This window comes from Halyomorpha halys, unplaced genomic scaffold (assembly GCF_000696795.3).
Source record: "Halyomorpha halys isolate HHAL.00 unplaced genomic scaffold, Hhal_1.1 Scaffold115.1, whole genome shotgun sequence".
Classification (NCBI taxonomy): Eukaryota; Metazoa; Arthropoda; class Insecta; order Hemiptera; family Pentatomidae; genus Halyomorpha; species Halyomorpha halys.
The window spans coordinates 646,927-661,538 of record NW_027106332.1 but is presented as its reverse complement, the minus strand read 5'-3'; the positions used below and the strand labels follow the sequence as shown (position 1 = coordinate 661,538).

General features: G+C 30.8%; 1 protein-coding gene across 1 annotated transcript in view; it reads left to right on the top strand.

Moving 5' to 3' along the window:
* LOC106677937 (E3 ubiquitin-protein ligase RNF220) overlaps positions 1–14,612 on the top strand; it is a 142,467-nt gene that overhangs the window by 14,170 nt on the left and 113,685 nt on the right. The window contains exon 2 of the mRNA XM_024362163.2: positions 2,211–2,484. Within this exon, the coding sequence (XP_024217931.1) occupies positions 2,211–2,484 (274 nt within the window). The remainder of the gene's footprint in view (positions 1–2,210; positions 2,485–14,612) is intronic.

The window sequence follows — 14,612 nt, the reverse complement described above, 5'->3', positions numbered from 1 at the left end:
ATTTATGTATTATACTTATTTATTTATTTTTATTATTATTCTATTTTATTTATTTATTATTTCTTATACATCATGTTCGATTATTTATTTATTCTTCCGTTTATATATATTTAGAGCGAGCTTTTATTTATTTTCTATGTATTTTTTTTTTTTACTTTTATTTTATTTTAGTATAAATGTAATCAGTTATCACTATTACTTATTGCCCAACATGTTGTGGCAGGTTTTAATATTTATCAATAAATAAAGTTATTAATGCAAGTTTTTTGCAACCCTAATAATAATATTGAATATTTTATTGGAAATAGGCCTATTTGCTACCCCGTAAAAATATTTGTTTTGTAGCCATCAATTACATTTCAAAACTTTTTGTTTTTTAATTTAATTAAATTTGTCTGTAATAGCGAAGGTTATATACGAAGGTCTGTAGTTATCGAAAGTTCTTTTTTCTTCTTGATTAATAAGTTTATTTATAATCTCGAAATTAAATTTTAAGCAATATCTTAAAGTTTATTGTATGTTTTTTAATAGATTTTTTAATGATGTAAAATATAATGTATAGGAAATGTGAGATATGTTATACTAAACCCCAATATGTTCAATTCTTGAGATTTCACAAGAGACAATAGAAACTGAAAATGGTAATGATGCGTCAGTCGGCCCAAATTATTTTAATATTAATATTCTTTATTTGTTCTGGGATCGATCCGTTTAGAATAATATTACGGGCGTCAAAACTAGGCTTTAAATCCTTAGAATAAAATACTAAATAAAAATGAAATTATAAACTATCATAAAATATAATGAATTTGAAAAGATAAAAATTAACAACAATAATTAACAGGATTTATAAAATAAAATAAAATTATATGTCATATCATAAAACATAAAGTGACTAATTTATGATGATAAATTATAACAAAAAAAAACAACGATAAAAAATCAAATACAAGTAAACTAATAATAATAAATGAAAAGGTACAATTTATATAATTAAAAGTATAATCGAAAATCTGAAACATCAATTACAGAAAATATATTAACCAAGAGTATATTTTATTATTATTATTAAAAAAGTAATAATAAAAAATCCTCTAACTAATCATAATCTTAAGGAATAATCCAATAAATGAAAAGAAAAACGAAAGGAGTAGTGTTGATTATACGAGTCCATATATTTACTTGTTTATAGATTTTTCGTAATTATTAAAATATCTAATAACATTTATGTTAAATATTATCTTCCTTTCCATCTATTCACATCTTATTTGAAACTTTTAATTGTTATTCTTCCGGTATTGGGTGGACAGAAGGTGGTCGAAGATATTGGATTTGAAGGTTGGAAGGGTATTAGAACTACGATGAAGGAAGAAATAGATATATTAATAGTGTACTCTGTACATTTGGAAGGTAAGCTATAGTGGTAGTTACCCCGCGAATAAAATTTCTCTAAACAGGCCAAGTAAAGTATTTTTAATTAAAATGAAAATTTATATTTGAGTAGTTTTAAAGAACGCTAAATACGAATTTGGTTTCCCTAAAAAAACATTTGGTGGTCTGCTTCACTCAAAGCGTATTTTAATTTTTGTAATTGTTTATACATTTAATACAATCAGTAATATATTTTTTTTATAATACACGAAAAAATAAATCGAGTATTATATTATAACCTTTAAATCCATAAAGAGCAAAGGCAGAAAACAATACTATAAAAAATTGCTCCAATTATATAATTTTTTTTATATTCTCATAAATTGTATACCCTTCAACACCTGTAGTTGACCTAGTATAACCAAAATATTTCATTGTAATCTGTGTTCCTACATGTATTGTAATCTGTACTTCCTCTTGTAAGTCGTAAGGGTAAAGTAATGTTATAAATGTTGAACAAAGTCTCAAACAGAAATAATTTACGATTTTGAAATATTTAATTATAAAATTGGATAAAGTCTATAAATTATCATCGATAACACAAAAAATAAAGGACGAAATGGCTTGAAGATTGGTGCGATTAAATATTGTGTCAGCAGATACTCGAAAAGTATATTCTAATTTGTATAGTTCACCAATAAAAATTAATCGCTAATTTACATTGCCACTTCTAGATTTATTAAGTATCAAGTTATTCAAAATTAGCGGTTTTATGATTTCTATTAAAGTGGAAATAAGCACTCAAAAATCGCGAAATGACCCATTTATTTTTTTTTCAGGTGCAAGAAGCTAAAGACCTTGTTGGTGGTCGAGGCTTCCGCTTGATCGAGAGTTACCCAGGACTTCCTTCCCACTTCTTGCAGCAGCAACTCTTCGGTCCTCCTTTCCCGAGTCCATTCCCTTCGGCCTTTGCTCCGCCGCCGCTGAAGAGTCTTAAATTGGAACAGATCTTGTCACCTATCAGTGTCTCCGTCTCACCTTCTCCAGAGGAAAGTGCTGACGACCCAACTCCGGGCTCTGAAATTTCTGATGATGGCTCACACACACTTCGTCGTAAGTAGCCTTATATTTAAATTCTAGTTTTTATATTATATTACTTCTAAAGTATTTAAAAAAAAAAAAATTCGTCAATTTCCACAGAAAAATTAGTCCTCCGTACACCAAAACCATGTCCCTAAACGGATACATTTCTCTACCATATCCTCTATCTTATGATATGATAAGTACTTCTGTTTTATATCACATTCATATATATTTTTTAAAAAGAATTAATTATAAAATAAACTAAATTACATACTCTTGGCTATATCTTATGCTGAATTTAGTTGAAATATACGTTTTAGAAGATAAAAATTATAAACTAATGAAAGTATAATATAATCAAATTGAAATAAATTATGAATTATTGTATCCATAGGATTTAACAGATCATAAAATCTTTGTTAAGTCAATTGAATCCGTCCCAGTTTATTAATCCACAAATTAATAAATGATGGGGAGTCTGTTCAGTCATTCTTCAGCTATATCCTTATGACCTGTTGGTGTAAATCTGAAAATTATTCTCGTGATTTTTTTTTTTTAAATCTTCTCATACTTACTAAGAAACAGTTGATAAGTCAATGAGAGCTAATATGAGATTAACAGAGACTATAAGAAATTTTTCAAAAATAGTACCAGACATTCCGCTGGTTCCTAGACAAGAAGTTTAGGAAACAGCTCTGATGAAACGCTGCAAACTGGGGCGAAACGTCGGTTATTAAAAAATATTTTTTCTATTATTTTTATGCCTTTCATGACCACCATCCGATCTTTCTTCAATCATAGTTCCTACAATCCTATCGCATACGGTCAACTAAAAATATTAGATTTTTTCTTATTGAAATCCACATTTATTCTAGTATGAAAATGTAAAAAAAAATTTTTTTTGTTACATAACACAAGAAAATTTGTTTTTATTTGATAAATGATCAAAGTGATGCGGAGGTTTTATCCATTTTAAGTTATCAGTAGCTATTATTTGAACGTAAATTTTATTAAACCTATGGTAACGCATTTTAAATTCATATATTTGAACAAGAATATTTATAAATTTAATGTGAATCGTTAGGAAGATAAGTGACGGAACAGCGAGTGGTTGTAATGGTTTTAGTTTACACAACATCTGCTGGTCGAACATCGAGCCCCTTAATCACCTTGATACTCTACGTATCTGACATTTATTGATTTTCTCAACTGAAATGTGTTAGTTCCATTTTAAATTAACTATAGTTAGTAATTTTTATCCATTTTAAATTTTTTATATCGAATAGACAATTTTTTTAAGTAGGTTTATTGTAAGATAGTAAATTGTGGATTATCTAATACTCGTCTTGACCTTTGATTCTATGAGACTTTAGAATCCAAACAATTTTATTAAAATAGTTAAGATATTTTACTGGTATTACCGGCCACTCATTTCATCGCTTTATTACTCATAAATTGCGTTTCAAAGCTAAAAACCGCTTACTGGCACTTATTAGCTTTTGAAATATTACCTTAAAACGGGAAGAGGAGACTTAAAGATTGTTAAATCGAGCAATATTTAAAAAGCGACTGAAATTTAAAAACGGCACGAATTATAAGAATTCAATAATTGATGAATTGACAAGTAGCACATAAAAATGAAATTTTTGAAAAAGTATTTCAAGAAGTTTTATGTTTAAGAAGCTCTAATAAGCAAATTCTTTTATAGGTCTTCAACTTTAACAACCTTTATACTTTAATTAAAATATTTCTTCACTATTATTTTTAATTTTTCTATATTTAAATCATTTAATAACACTAATCTAGACATTTAAATATTTTTTCTTGGATTCGAGCTAAAAGATTAGACTTTTGTTAAAAAAAAAAAGTTTGACATCAGATATTTTATTTATGGTCGTTTAGATATTACAACCACTATCGGCAGCCTTTCCGATTAGCTATCACCAACTCTATCGCCCTGTCTAGGAAAAAAAATTAAAAATACTTTAATACTTATTTATTTATTTATTTATTACTTATTTATGTATTATACTTATTTATTTATTTTTATTAAAAAATATTTTAATATCTTTTCTCAATTTTTACAAATAGTTGGATTGCTAATTTAGACAGTTAGAAAAGGGAAAGAGATTTTTCCTAAGAGAATTTAGCTTATTGGTCCCCAAGGTACATTCCTGTCATTGTGGCAATGTAAGGGGGCATCTTTATCAGTCCAGCCGTCAATCCTTCTTTTTCATTTTTCGGTGTTGTTTTAGTAGTAATGTTTTGATATTTAATATAAAATTTATTATATGTGCATAATTAAAACTTTTTTATGAACATTGAAAATGCTCTCCATCTGGGAATAGGCTTGAACTTAGAATGGCACCGCAAAACCTTCGGAAATCTTTATATACCTATATTTTCCCTTAAAAAGAACTATAGAAATTATTTTTAACATTTAAATGCCATATCACAATCCTCGAAGAATGGTGTCGAAATTGGAGGATAAAAATAAATCCCAACAAATCCCATCAAACCACATTTACTCTTCGTCGTAAACCTGCCGACTGCCCTACAGTATACTTTAATAATGTGACTCTTACCCCTGTAGAACAGATTCGTTATCTTGGACTACATCTTGACAAACGACTAACCTGGAATCCTCACACAAGACTGAAAAGACAGGAAACTGCACGCAGATTCCGACTATTACAGCACTTACTAGACAAACGGTCTAAACTTCCAACTCATTGCAAAAGACTGATCTACATGACAATAATAAGGCCCATCTGGACATACGGAGTTGAGCTTTGGGGCTCCACTAATCCATCGAATTCCTCTAGTATACAATCTTTACAATCCAAAATCCTTCGTAAAATCCTCAGTGCTCCTTATTTTGTTACTAATAAAACCATCCATAAAGACCTAAATGTTCCTAATGTAACCGATCTAGCCCGAACCCGATATTATTCCCTCCATAATAAACTCCCTAACCACCCAAACCCACTAGTTTCTAACCTTGCTTCCTCTTCCATTCCTGGCAATCCTCCGAGGCGCCTGAAAAGAAGATGGCCTCGTGACCTTATATTGTAAACTGTTTTTAGAGTTCTACTACTGGGTAGTTTTCTACATCCTGTATCATATCATTATGTCATTATGATCAAATTTACTTGTTGTATTTTTTATACAGTTGTAGATATCAATAAGTAATAAAAAAAAACAAAAACATTTAAATGTACTTTTATATATGTTAAATAATTATTTAAAGACATAAAAATCTTAGAAATTAAAAAAATACATATGTATAAATACACATAAATATATAACGTTTTAAAAATTTAAATAAGTTAATATAACAGTACTAAATGGATTTATTTATTATTATTTTTTTAATATGTTTATTTTCAAAAAAATAGAAAATGGATCTGTTTAAACAATTAAAAAACACATAGACAATGAAAAAATATCTGTCTGTCGAAGCCTGTGTGCAGTTTTAACTTTATTTATTATATTTTAACATATAAATAACAAAACATTAAAAAAAAATTTAAGCATTAAAAACAACGCTTTTGACAAGTCAATAATTTAAAACAATACGGTATTATTTTTAAAGAAACAAAACAATAATGACAAACTGTGGTATGGTATTTATCCCTCACAAGTTAACCAACTGAGCTCTTTCCAATGTAGCCCGTCCCACATAATTGCTAAGAACTCTCATTCAAGCCTTTTAATTAACTCAATTTAAGTGTGAAACCGTGGATAGTGTAGATAACTCCCCGATCTGTAACTCTTAAGAAAAGGAAGATACCTTTCGCATCTTGGGAACCTGTCACAAGTATAGTGAAATTAGAATAAAATATATTTGGCAACGGACCTGGTCTCTAAAACAATTACTCAGTTTATTTATTAATAAATTGAATGAATAAACCTAAATTATTAATTAATTTTGCGTGATTATTTTTTTAAATAGATATGTTTTGAATTTATAGAAAAACTTTGTTTTAAGTTCAAATAATTTTTTTAAAATTTATTTATTGCTATTTACAATTGTACATTATAATACATTTAGTAAATTTGACCTCAGTTAAATTGGAATGTTACAGGCGTGTAGAAAAACTACCCATTAGTAGTACTCTAATGACGTTTTACTTTAGCAGGTCTCGTGGCCATCTTCTTTTCAGGCGCCTCGGAGTATTGTCAGGAATGGAAGAGGAAGCAAGGTTAGAAACTAGTGGGTTTGGGTGGTTAGGGAGTTTGTAATGGAAAAAGTGATATCTAGTTCGGGTTATATCGGTTACATATGGAACATTAAGGTCATTATGTATGATATTATGTGTGACAAAGTAAGGGGCATTGAGGATTTTGGATTGCAATGATTGGATACGAGAGGAATTCGAAGGTTTAGTGGAGCCCCAAAGCTCAACTCCGTATGTCGAGATTGGCCTTATTACAGTCATGTAGTCTTGTAATGAATTGGAAGTTTAGACCGTTTTTCCAGTAAGTGCTGTAAAAGTCGACGCGCAGTTTCCTGTCTTTTCAGTCTTGTGTGAGGATTCCAGATTAGTCGTTTGTCCAGATGTAGTCCAAGGTATATTTATATATGATGATATATTTCATCTGTCCGACAGGGAAATAAAATTTATACATCATTAATTCTACTACCTTAAGTACATTTATGTGAAGTAGATAAGTAGTTTGAATAAGTAGTTCATTAGGTCGGTTTATAATGCATTGTAAAAATAATTCGAAAAAGCTCAACTTAAAGTTGAGCATTTTCCGAAAAACTCTTGAGTAGTGGAGAATTTCAGTCATCAAAATCGGTACACAATATATAAGATCCAGACAGACCAAATGAATATACAAAAGAAACGAGATTATAAAAATGGACTTTTCTAGTCTCGTGAAAATATCTGAGGAGCTATTTTTACAGACCCGGTCGAGTGTATATCTTGTCATTCAAATTTAAGGAATTGTATGGTTTGACTGCCATGCTCTCCTCAACCAGGGCATATGGTCGCTGTTCAAGATTTATCTATTCAGGCATTTAAAATAATATTAAGAAATGTTAAAAAAAAAAAAACTGTTGTTGCTTAGTTTACATATTGATCCAGTGTGGTTTAAGTTGACAAATCTACCTTCTAGTTAAATTTAGAAATATACTTCTTACAACTTGGTAAGGACGTACTGTTACTTGAGGTTGCGTAAGCAGGTGATTTTGTCAAAATTACGCTAATAAGTCACGCCCCCTCCTTATTATGAGGAATCCACGTCCAATAATAGGATAAATAAATATTTGTCATAGCCGGTCTTGAACCTGCGCCTTCTTCTCTTATTCGATTTAAGGCAACTTATTTTAGATATTTAGTAATAGTATTTTGCATTGTGTCGATTAAGAATCATGTCGACTATGGACAATATAGAATTTTGGATACTTAAAAAAATCACTTATTTAGAACTGAACTATATATTGTGCTATGTCTGCAATTGATCCCAAAAGTGACCCGAGTCTCAATATAAATAAATATTTTTTATATTACCTGACAGTAATTTTTTTTCATATCCTTAGTACACAGTCAAACAAAATGGCGAGTTTGACTAATTATTTTTCATCCATCACTTAAACTTTACTGAAATAATCATTTAAATTCCAAAGTGTTATGAAATATACCGGAGTGACAATTCCCTCTACTGCTCCCCTGCAAGTGAGTGAGTTTAATGCCGAAGTTCGTTTACGTCGCGGAGACAATGATGAACTATAAGAAATGAATGTCTTAAAAACAATGCTTTACTAATTTTGCCTCCTGCGGTTATTTTTCCAACAGAACTTCTCGTATGGTTATGTTTAGATCCTAAGAAAAACGTAGAGAAAAATGAGTTGTGCGATGTATAAAAAAGTATACCTCTGCTTCCAAATCTCATATGTAGTGAGGCCTTACATAACGTTTTATATCGTCCATATTCCAAATTACTACAGATATATATATATTGGGATTATGGTGTTAGACAAACTAACACAATAAACAGCTTCATGAAGACACAATGAAACATTTTGCACAAAATTCAATTGAGAAAAATTTGCCTATTCACATTTTTGCCCCAAGTCATTCAAATGCTTCACATTTCGTACAGGTTTCCGTTTAAGAACTAGCAACTACATAACAATGTTTGTAATCAACACAAAATATGTATGTTAAACTATCTGTGACCACCTCTGGAACCATGTATATAGATTTTTAATAATTATTATTTTCACCTCTGTTCAAAGTGATCTCATTGGATATATTTATTGATAAATAAACATTAACGATTTGAGGATGAATCATGATTTGTTTGCCCTAAATCACATTGATAGGCAACGATGTGTTCGCGCTTTGATAGATAGGAAATTTAGTGGTAAATTAAAAAGTTTCCAGAAACGTAGGTCTGAAAACGATTCAGTACATTGTACAAAGAAATAAGGAAAATAAACAAGCGTTTTCGGAACTTTTTATTTTTGAAATGAATCGAAACCAGCTAATATTTCTATAACACTACTATAGAAGGTTCTTTCATGGGTGCAAATAAAAATAGGTATTGTAGATAACAGGGGAAAAACCTATTTTGAAACAACAAAGATGTGCTGCACAACTTCATTGGGTTGCAAGCTACACAGCATACTTATTCTAATCTAATCGGACAACCTTTTTTTGTTAATCTTATAATACAAAGGCATAAAAAGGAAACAACTAAAAATATGTAATAATAGAATATAATTTTTTTTTTTAAATTGCTTTCGTTCTTTTATCTTTTTTTTTTCTTTCTATACTTTATTAATCCCTCTTTTTTCTCTATCTCTCTTTTTCCATTTTCTATCCTTTCCCTCTTTTTCTTTTCTCGTCATAATTTTCTCTTTCAACCCACTGTGACTATAAAATAATAATTGGTAAAATTAGTGTTAGATTTATAAATATATATTAAAAAAAGAAGGAATAAAAAATAAATATAAAAATTAACAAATATATGTAAAAATGAATATACATCAAAAACATATAAAAAATAGTACAATAACAAGTAAAATATGCAGTGTATGCATGTTATCTTTCCTCTGGATGATCCCTATTCCCATCGGTTTCCATGCAGTTGGTGGTGGATGATTCCCAGGGATTCGAGTATTATGTTCTAATTACATTATATTATAGTATTATATTCTATTATTTTAAAATATACTGGGTAATTCAACTCCTTATAGGTACATTTTAGGAGTCAATCGTATTGTTCCAAAACAACAGAACGTTGTAAGCAACAAGATTTCTAAAACCCTATTATTCTCACTTACCATAAGTTTTACAATATAAAACACTAAGAAAAAAAAATACATCACAATTGCTTGATGACTATCATATATTATCGGGTTTATATATTATATATACAATTCGGCGGCGCCGCTGCAGTCACGAGCCAAAGTTGGCGCCCTAACTTGCTGCAGACGGCCCTCTCCATTGAGGACTTATTCAGTCCCAGGGTGGTAATATCAAAATTAATTTCTCGGGGCTGCCGTAAAATAAATATTGACTAACCAGGTGCAAATCGAACCCAAAAAGTTCTCAACTCTCGCTGCAACGTGCTCAGTAATGATGTCCTGAAGCTTTTTATATTTTATTTTTGAAAATAGATATTATGATTCATTTTAATAAGGTTCTATAAAATATATTTCTCTGTTATTTGTGTTTTAATTTGTTTTTATAATTTATATTTATTTTGTAATTTTAGGTCGGAATAGCTTTCTCCAATCGCTATTGGAATCTGAATCCTGAGATGCAACCTTCATCCCTTTGTCTGAAAAAAACCAATTCCTCTCCCCCTTATTTTCAGTGACTTATTCGATTCCCTCGAATTCAATTGATTCCGACCATAAAATTATACGATAAACAAGGCTACTGGAATATGTGGAGAAAGGAGATAAAAGAGATGGGCGATTAGCAGAGGGAGGGAGGGCTGGGAAGAAAAGTGCAGGATTCTCTTTATAGGTCGTACACCCTTTACGGCGTGTACCTCCTCCCTTTTAGCTTTACTGCGGACAGATTACACTGTTTAAAATATTGCCCTCCTCCTGGCCGTTTCATTACACCCGCTCCTCGACTCTCCACTAGCACTAAATCTCCCCCTTGCCATTGCTCTAATCCTCAAGTCTTAACAAGGATTATGGTCCACCACCACCATTCCCGAAATCCTCTCTGATTTTAGTTAATCTAACTAATCTTCCCCTTGTCCTCAGAAGGTAGCACACCTTCAACAAGCAGGGAAATGACCGTTAATTAGATTTCCTAAGGTTTACTCGAACTTTTCGATTTTAATAACTATCTTTAGTTTTTTTCGAAAACACGGTGAATCAAGAGTACATAGTCAGATTCTACAAACGAAGTTGTTTAATAATATATACAGAATAGATTATTCTACTATATCATGTGTTCAAAGTATCTGGGATCCATTATATTTACGTATGGGATACCATTATGTTGATTCAGACATCTTTTAAAGAATTCGTACAAAATATTAAGTGAAAAATTAAAATTTTTGTTGATACCGCTAACATTACAATATTATATCGTATGGAAAAAGGACGAAATCCCTGGTTATCCCTAGCTCTTGATGAAAAACCGTTATCTTTTTTTTTATGATCTATATAGTGGACAAAGTTTGCGATATAAGAAAAATGTAGGAAGTTGGGTGTAATCTTGACAATCCTGACTATCAGGGAAGGAAAAAACAACTGATCGAGAGGACGTGGTTGGAGTGAAAACGAGACCCAGGTGCGGCTCAGAGATTACTCCTATACTCCCCCATTTCTGTCTTCCCCTTTACTGCTCCGTAAGATTTCAGCTAACAACGACGTATGAATTTAGCTTTACACGCACAGCTACAGGGTGTCCTATATAAATCGATCCAAATGTTCTCACGACCATATGAATGATCTAATAAAAAATGTCACAAGAAAATGTTGTAGGTCTATTTCTATAGTTCAACAACTGATAACCTGACACGTGCGACTGACTCGCACCGATAACTTGAGGTGTGCAAATGGCTCTTACTTTTTATTACATTTAATTATAATCATAAAAAAGTTATAAAAGAACCCTCAATGCCCATATCTTTAAAATTGAAGGATTAATACCAATTTATAATCTAGTATTTTCAAGGTAATTATTATTTTCAGGTACTTCATAAACTGGATTTTTCCACAATTGTGCAAGGGTTGTTGATTCTGATCCCGCTGCCTTTTTTTATTAGACTATCCGTTTGTTCGTGGATTTGGGCCAATTTATATTGGAAATCCTGTATCTTTTAAAATCGGGGCATTACTAAGGAAGAATATTGGACTTTGCTACCACATGTTTCAAAGTATTTGGGCAGGTTCCCATCAAAAGCATTAAAAAAGTTTGTATTATGATTGGACGCATCAGATATTTTTTACAGTATTCACTTTTCATTAGTTATTCTACTTAGGTATTCTAAAAACTAATGAAAAGTCAATACTTGAATTGTACATCTTTAACCCTTCAGAAATATAATTAAGTTGACTATAAAATACCCGCTAGGACTTTCGTTGCTTAGAAAAGAAATAAATCTAATTTAAGCAATACTAGTAAAAATACAGTAAACAATCGTATTAACTTTCTTAATTCCCAAAGCTGTTAAGAATGTCATGTGAGAGGACAAACTGGATATGTATTTTTTATTGTGAAATGATTTTATCGTTTGTTTTTTTTTAATTATCTTAAAAGTTAAAGTGAAATACTTTTGACTTTTTAAGCTTTTAAAACACAAATACTTTTTGTTTGAAGTAATATAGAAAGTCTTAGCCATAAACAGTGTTAAATTGATGTGGTTTCTAGACGCCCTTATGAGCTCAGTACAGTCCAGTAGAACTGGTATATTCATTGCGGGAGTTAACTTGAGGTGGTAAAGGAGACTTGCGCTCGACAGCAAGTGTTAAGAGAATTGAATTCTTGATGAACCAGCTGGACCGGGAAAAGCTTATGGGAAGTATAAGAATACTTTGGAAGAACAGAAGAAGCAAACATTTCTAGAAAAGTGGAAAAGAGAAAAGCCGTAAGCGCAATCAGTTACCTTATGCCTGCTGGAAGTGATTAAAATGAAAGCCATGGAAGATCCACCTAAACAAACTGACCTAATACAAAAGGAAATTTTGAAGTTTTTTTTTTAAATATTTATTTATTGCTATTTACAACTGTACATTATAATACATTTAGTAAATCTGATCTAAGTTAAATTGGAGTGTTACAGGCGTGTAGAGAAACTACCCATTGGTAGCAGCCTAATGACATTTTACATTAGTTGGTCTCGTGGCCATCTTCTTTTCAGGCGCCTCGGAGGATTGTCAGATTAGAATCCAGGAATGGAAGAGGATGCAAGATTAGAAACTAGGGGGTTTGAGTGGTTAGAGAATTTATTTTGAATTTTAAAAAATTATAATTTTTATTTACGATGTTACTACCCCAAAGCTAAAAGATCGTTACTTAAATTTTTTTTCATCAATATTTATGTTTAAATGACATTTCATTTATCCCTTGTTTAGTCTTGGTTAAAACTGAACAATTTCCTGAGAGGAAATAACAATTAATTTTTTTTTTAACTAACAGAACTCAAAAATAAATTTTTGCTATTTTCGGAACAGCCACCTTTTTTATGATATCCATTTTTTCTCACGAGTCTCGGACTAAACGCAGTGTGGTGTTCACTAGGAAGGGCGTACAGGCATAACACTGACTTTTTTCTAAAGTCATTCTCTCGGTGAAACTTCAATATTTCTATTTCTATTTTCAAAATATCCTCGATTTAAATTTTTCATGAACAATGAAGTTAAAGAAACTCCCATATCGGGAGTTGTGTCCGTCGAAGAGGGGTTTACATAAGGAGAGTCTTCACTATACTATATTGTACGGTACCGATTTTATTTTAAATGTAATAAATTTAAGAGAATCATTTTGAATTTTACAGGTAACAGCCTTGCGATTCTTGAGCTATGCTTGATTTTTTTAAAGTCATATCGCTGAACATCCTGTAATTGTCTCATTCTCTTTTGGTTAAACTAATATTATCCTAATCTCTAATTTTCAGTGATTAAATAGCTGAGTTGCTAATAGCTCAGAAAAGTTATATCTGAGAGTTCACGTAGAATAGGAAACATTGTTTCGGTCTGCCTCGGCAATAATTCTAAAAGTAGCAATTATTAAAGTGAGCTGTGGTAGAAAGGAATGCAGTGGGGTGCCCCTTATGAGTTCCCAGTTTTGATTTATTGAAATATACTCTTTGTTTGGGATCGGATAAATTTGTCTCCCTCTTAATGTGAGAGGGTTTGCTGTTGCTGAAAATGGATTGAATCCCTTTTGTAACGAAAACATTTACCGTATCCTTCACGAACGAAGCATTTATCATCGGTTAGTATTACTTGGGTTTTTATAGGGTGTAAATCCTATTTCAAATTGAATTGATTTTGCACAAAAGGATAAACATTTTTTCATGTCTTATCTTTCATATTATATACTATAATAAAAAAATTAATTGACTATATTGTGTTTATATTAGTTTAGTAGGCATTATGTACGCTTCCTAATTTAATACAATATTTAATACAAAAGATCAAAAACTATAATAAAGATATATTTTCCTCATTAAACATACATTTAATTTATTATATAGTATACAAAGGTTAACTCTGGTGTTCTCTAGGTAGTAAAATACCTTTGCTTGGGTATGCTGATGATTTGATACGCCTGGACAAAGATGGGGAAACAATTATATTTAATACGTAGATAAATGCAAGCAAATGCAATTAGGCTGATAGCATTACGACAAATGAAATGGGCGTGTAAAATGTTTGGGATGGATAACCTTTACTCTCGTCATAGACATACCGACTGCACTACAGTTTTTTTTAAATAATGTTGCTCTTACCCCTATTGAACCGATCCGCTACCTTGGACTACATCTGGACAAATGACAAACCTGGAGTCCTCATACAAGACTGAAAAGACAGGAAATCAAGTCGATTTCGACTATTACAGCACTTACTGGACAAACGGTCTAAAATTCCAAATCATTACAAAAGACTACATCTACACGACTGTAATAAGGCCAATCTGGAAATACGGGGCTCCACTAAATCTTCGAAT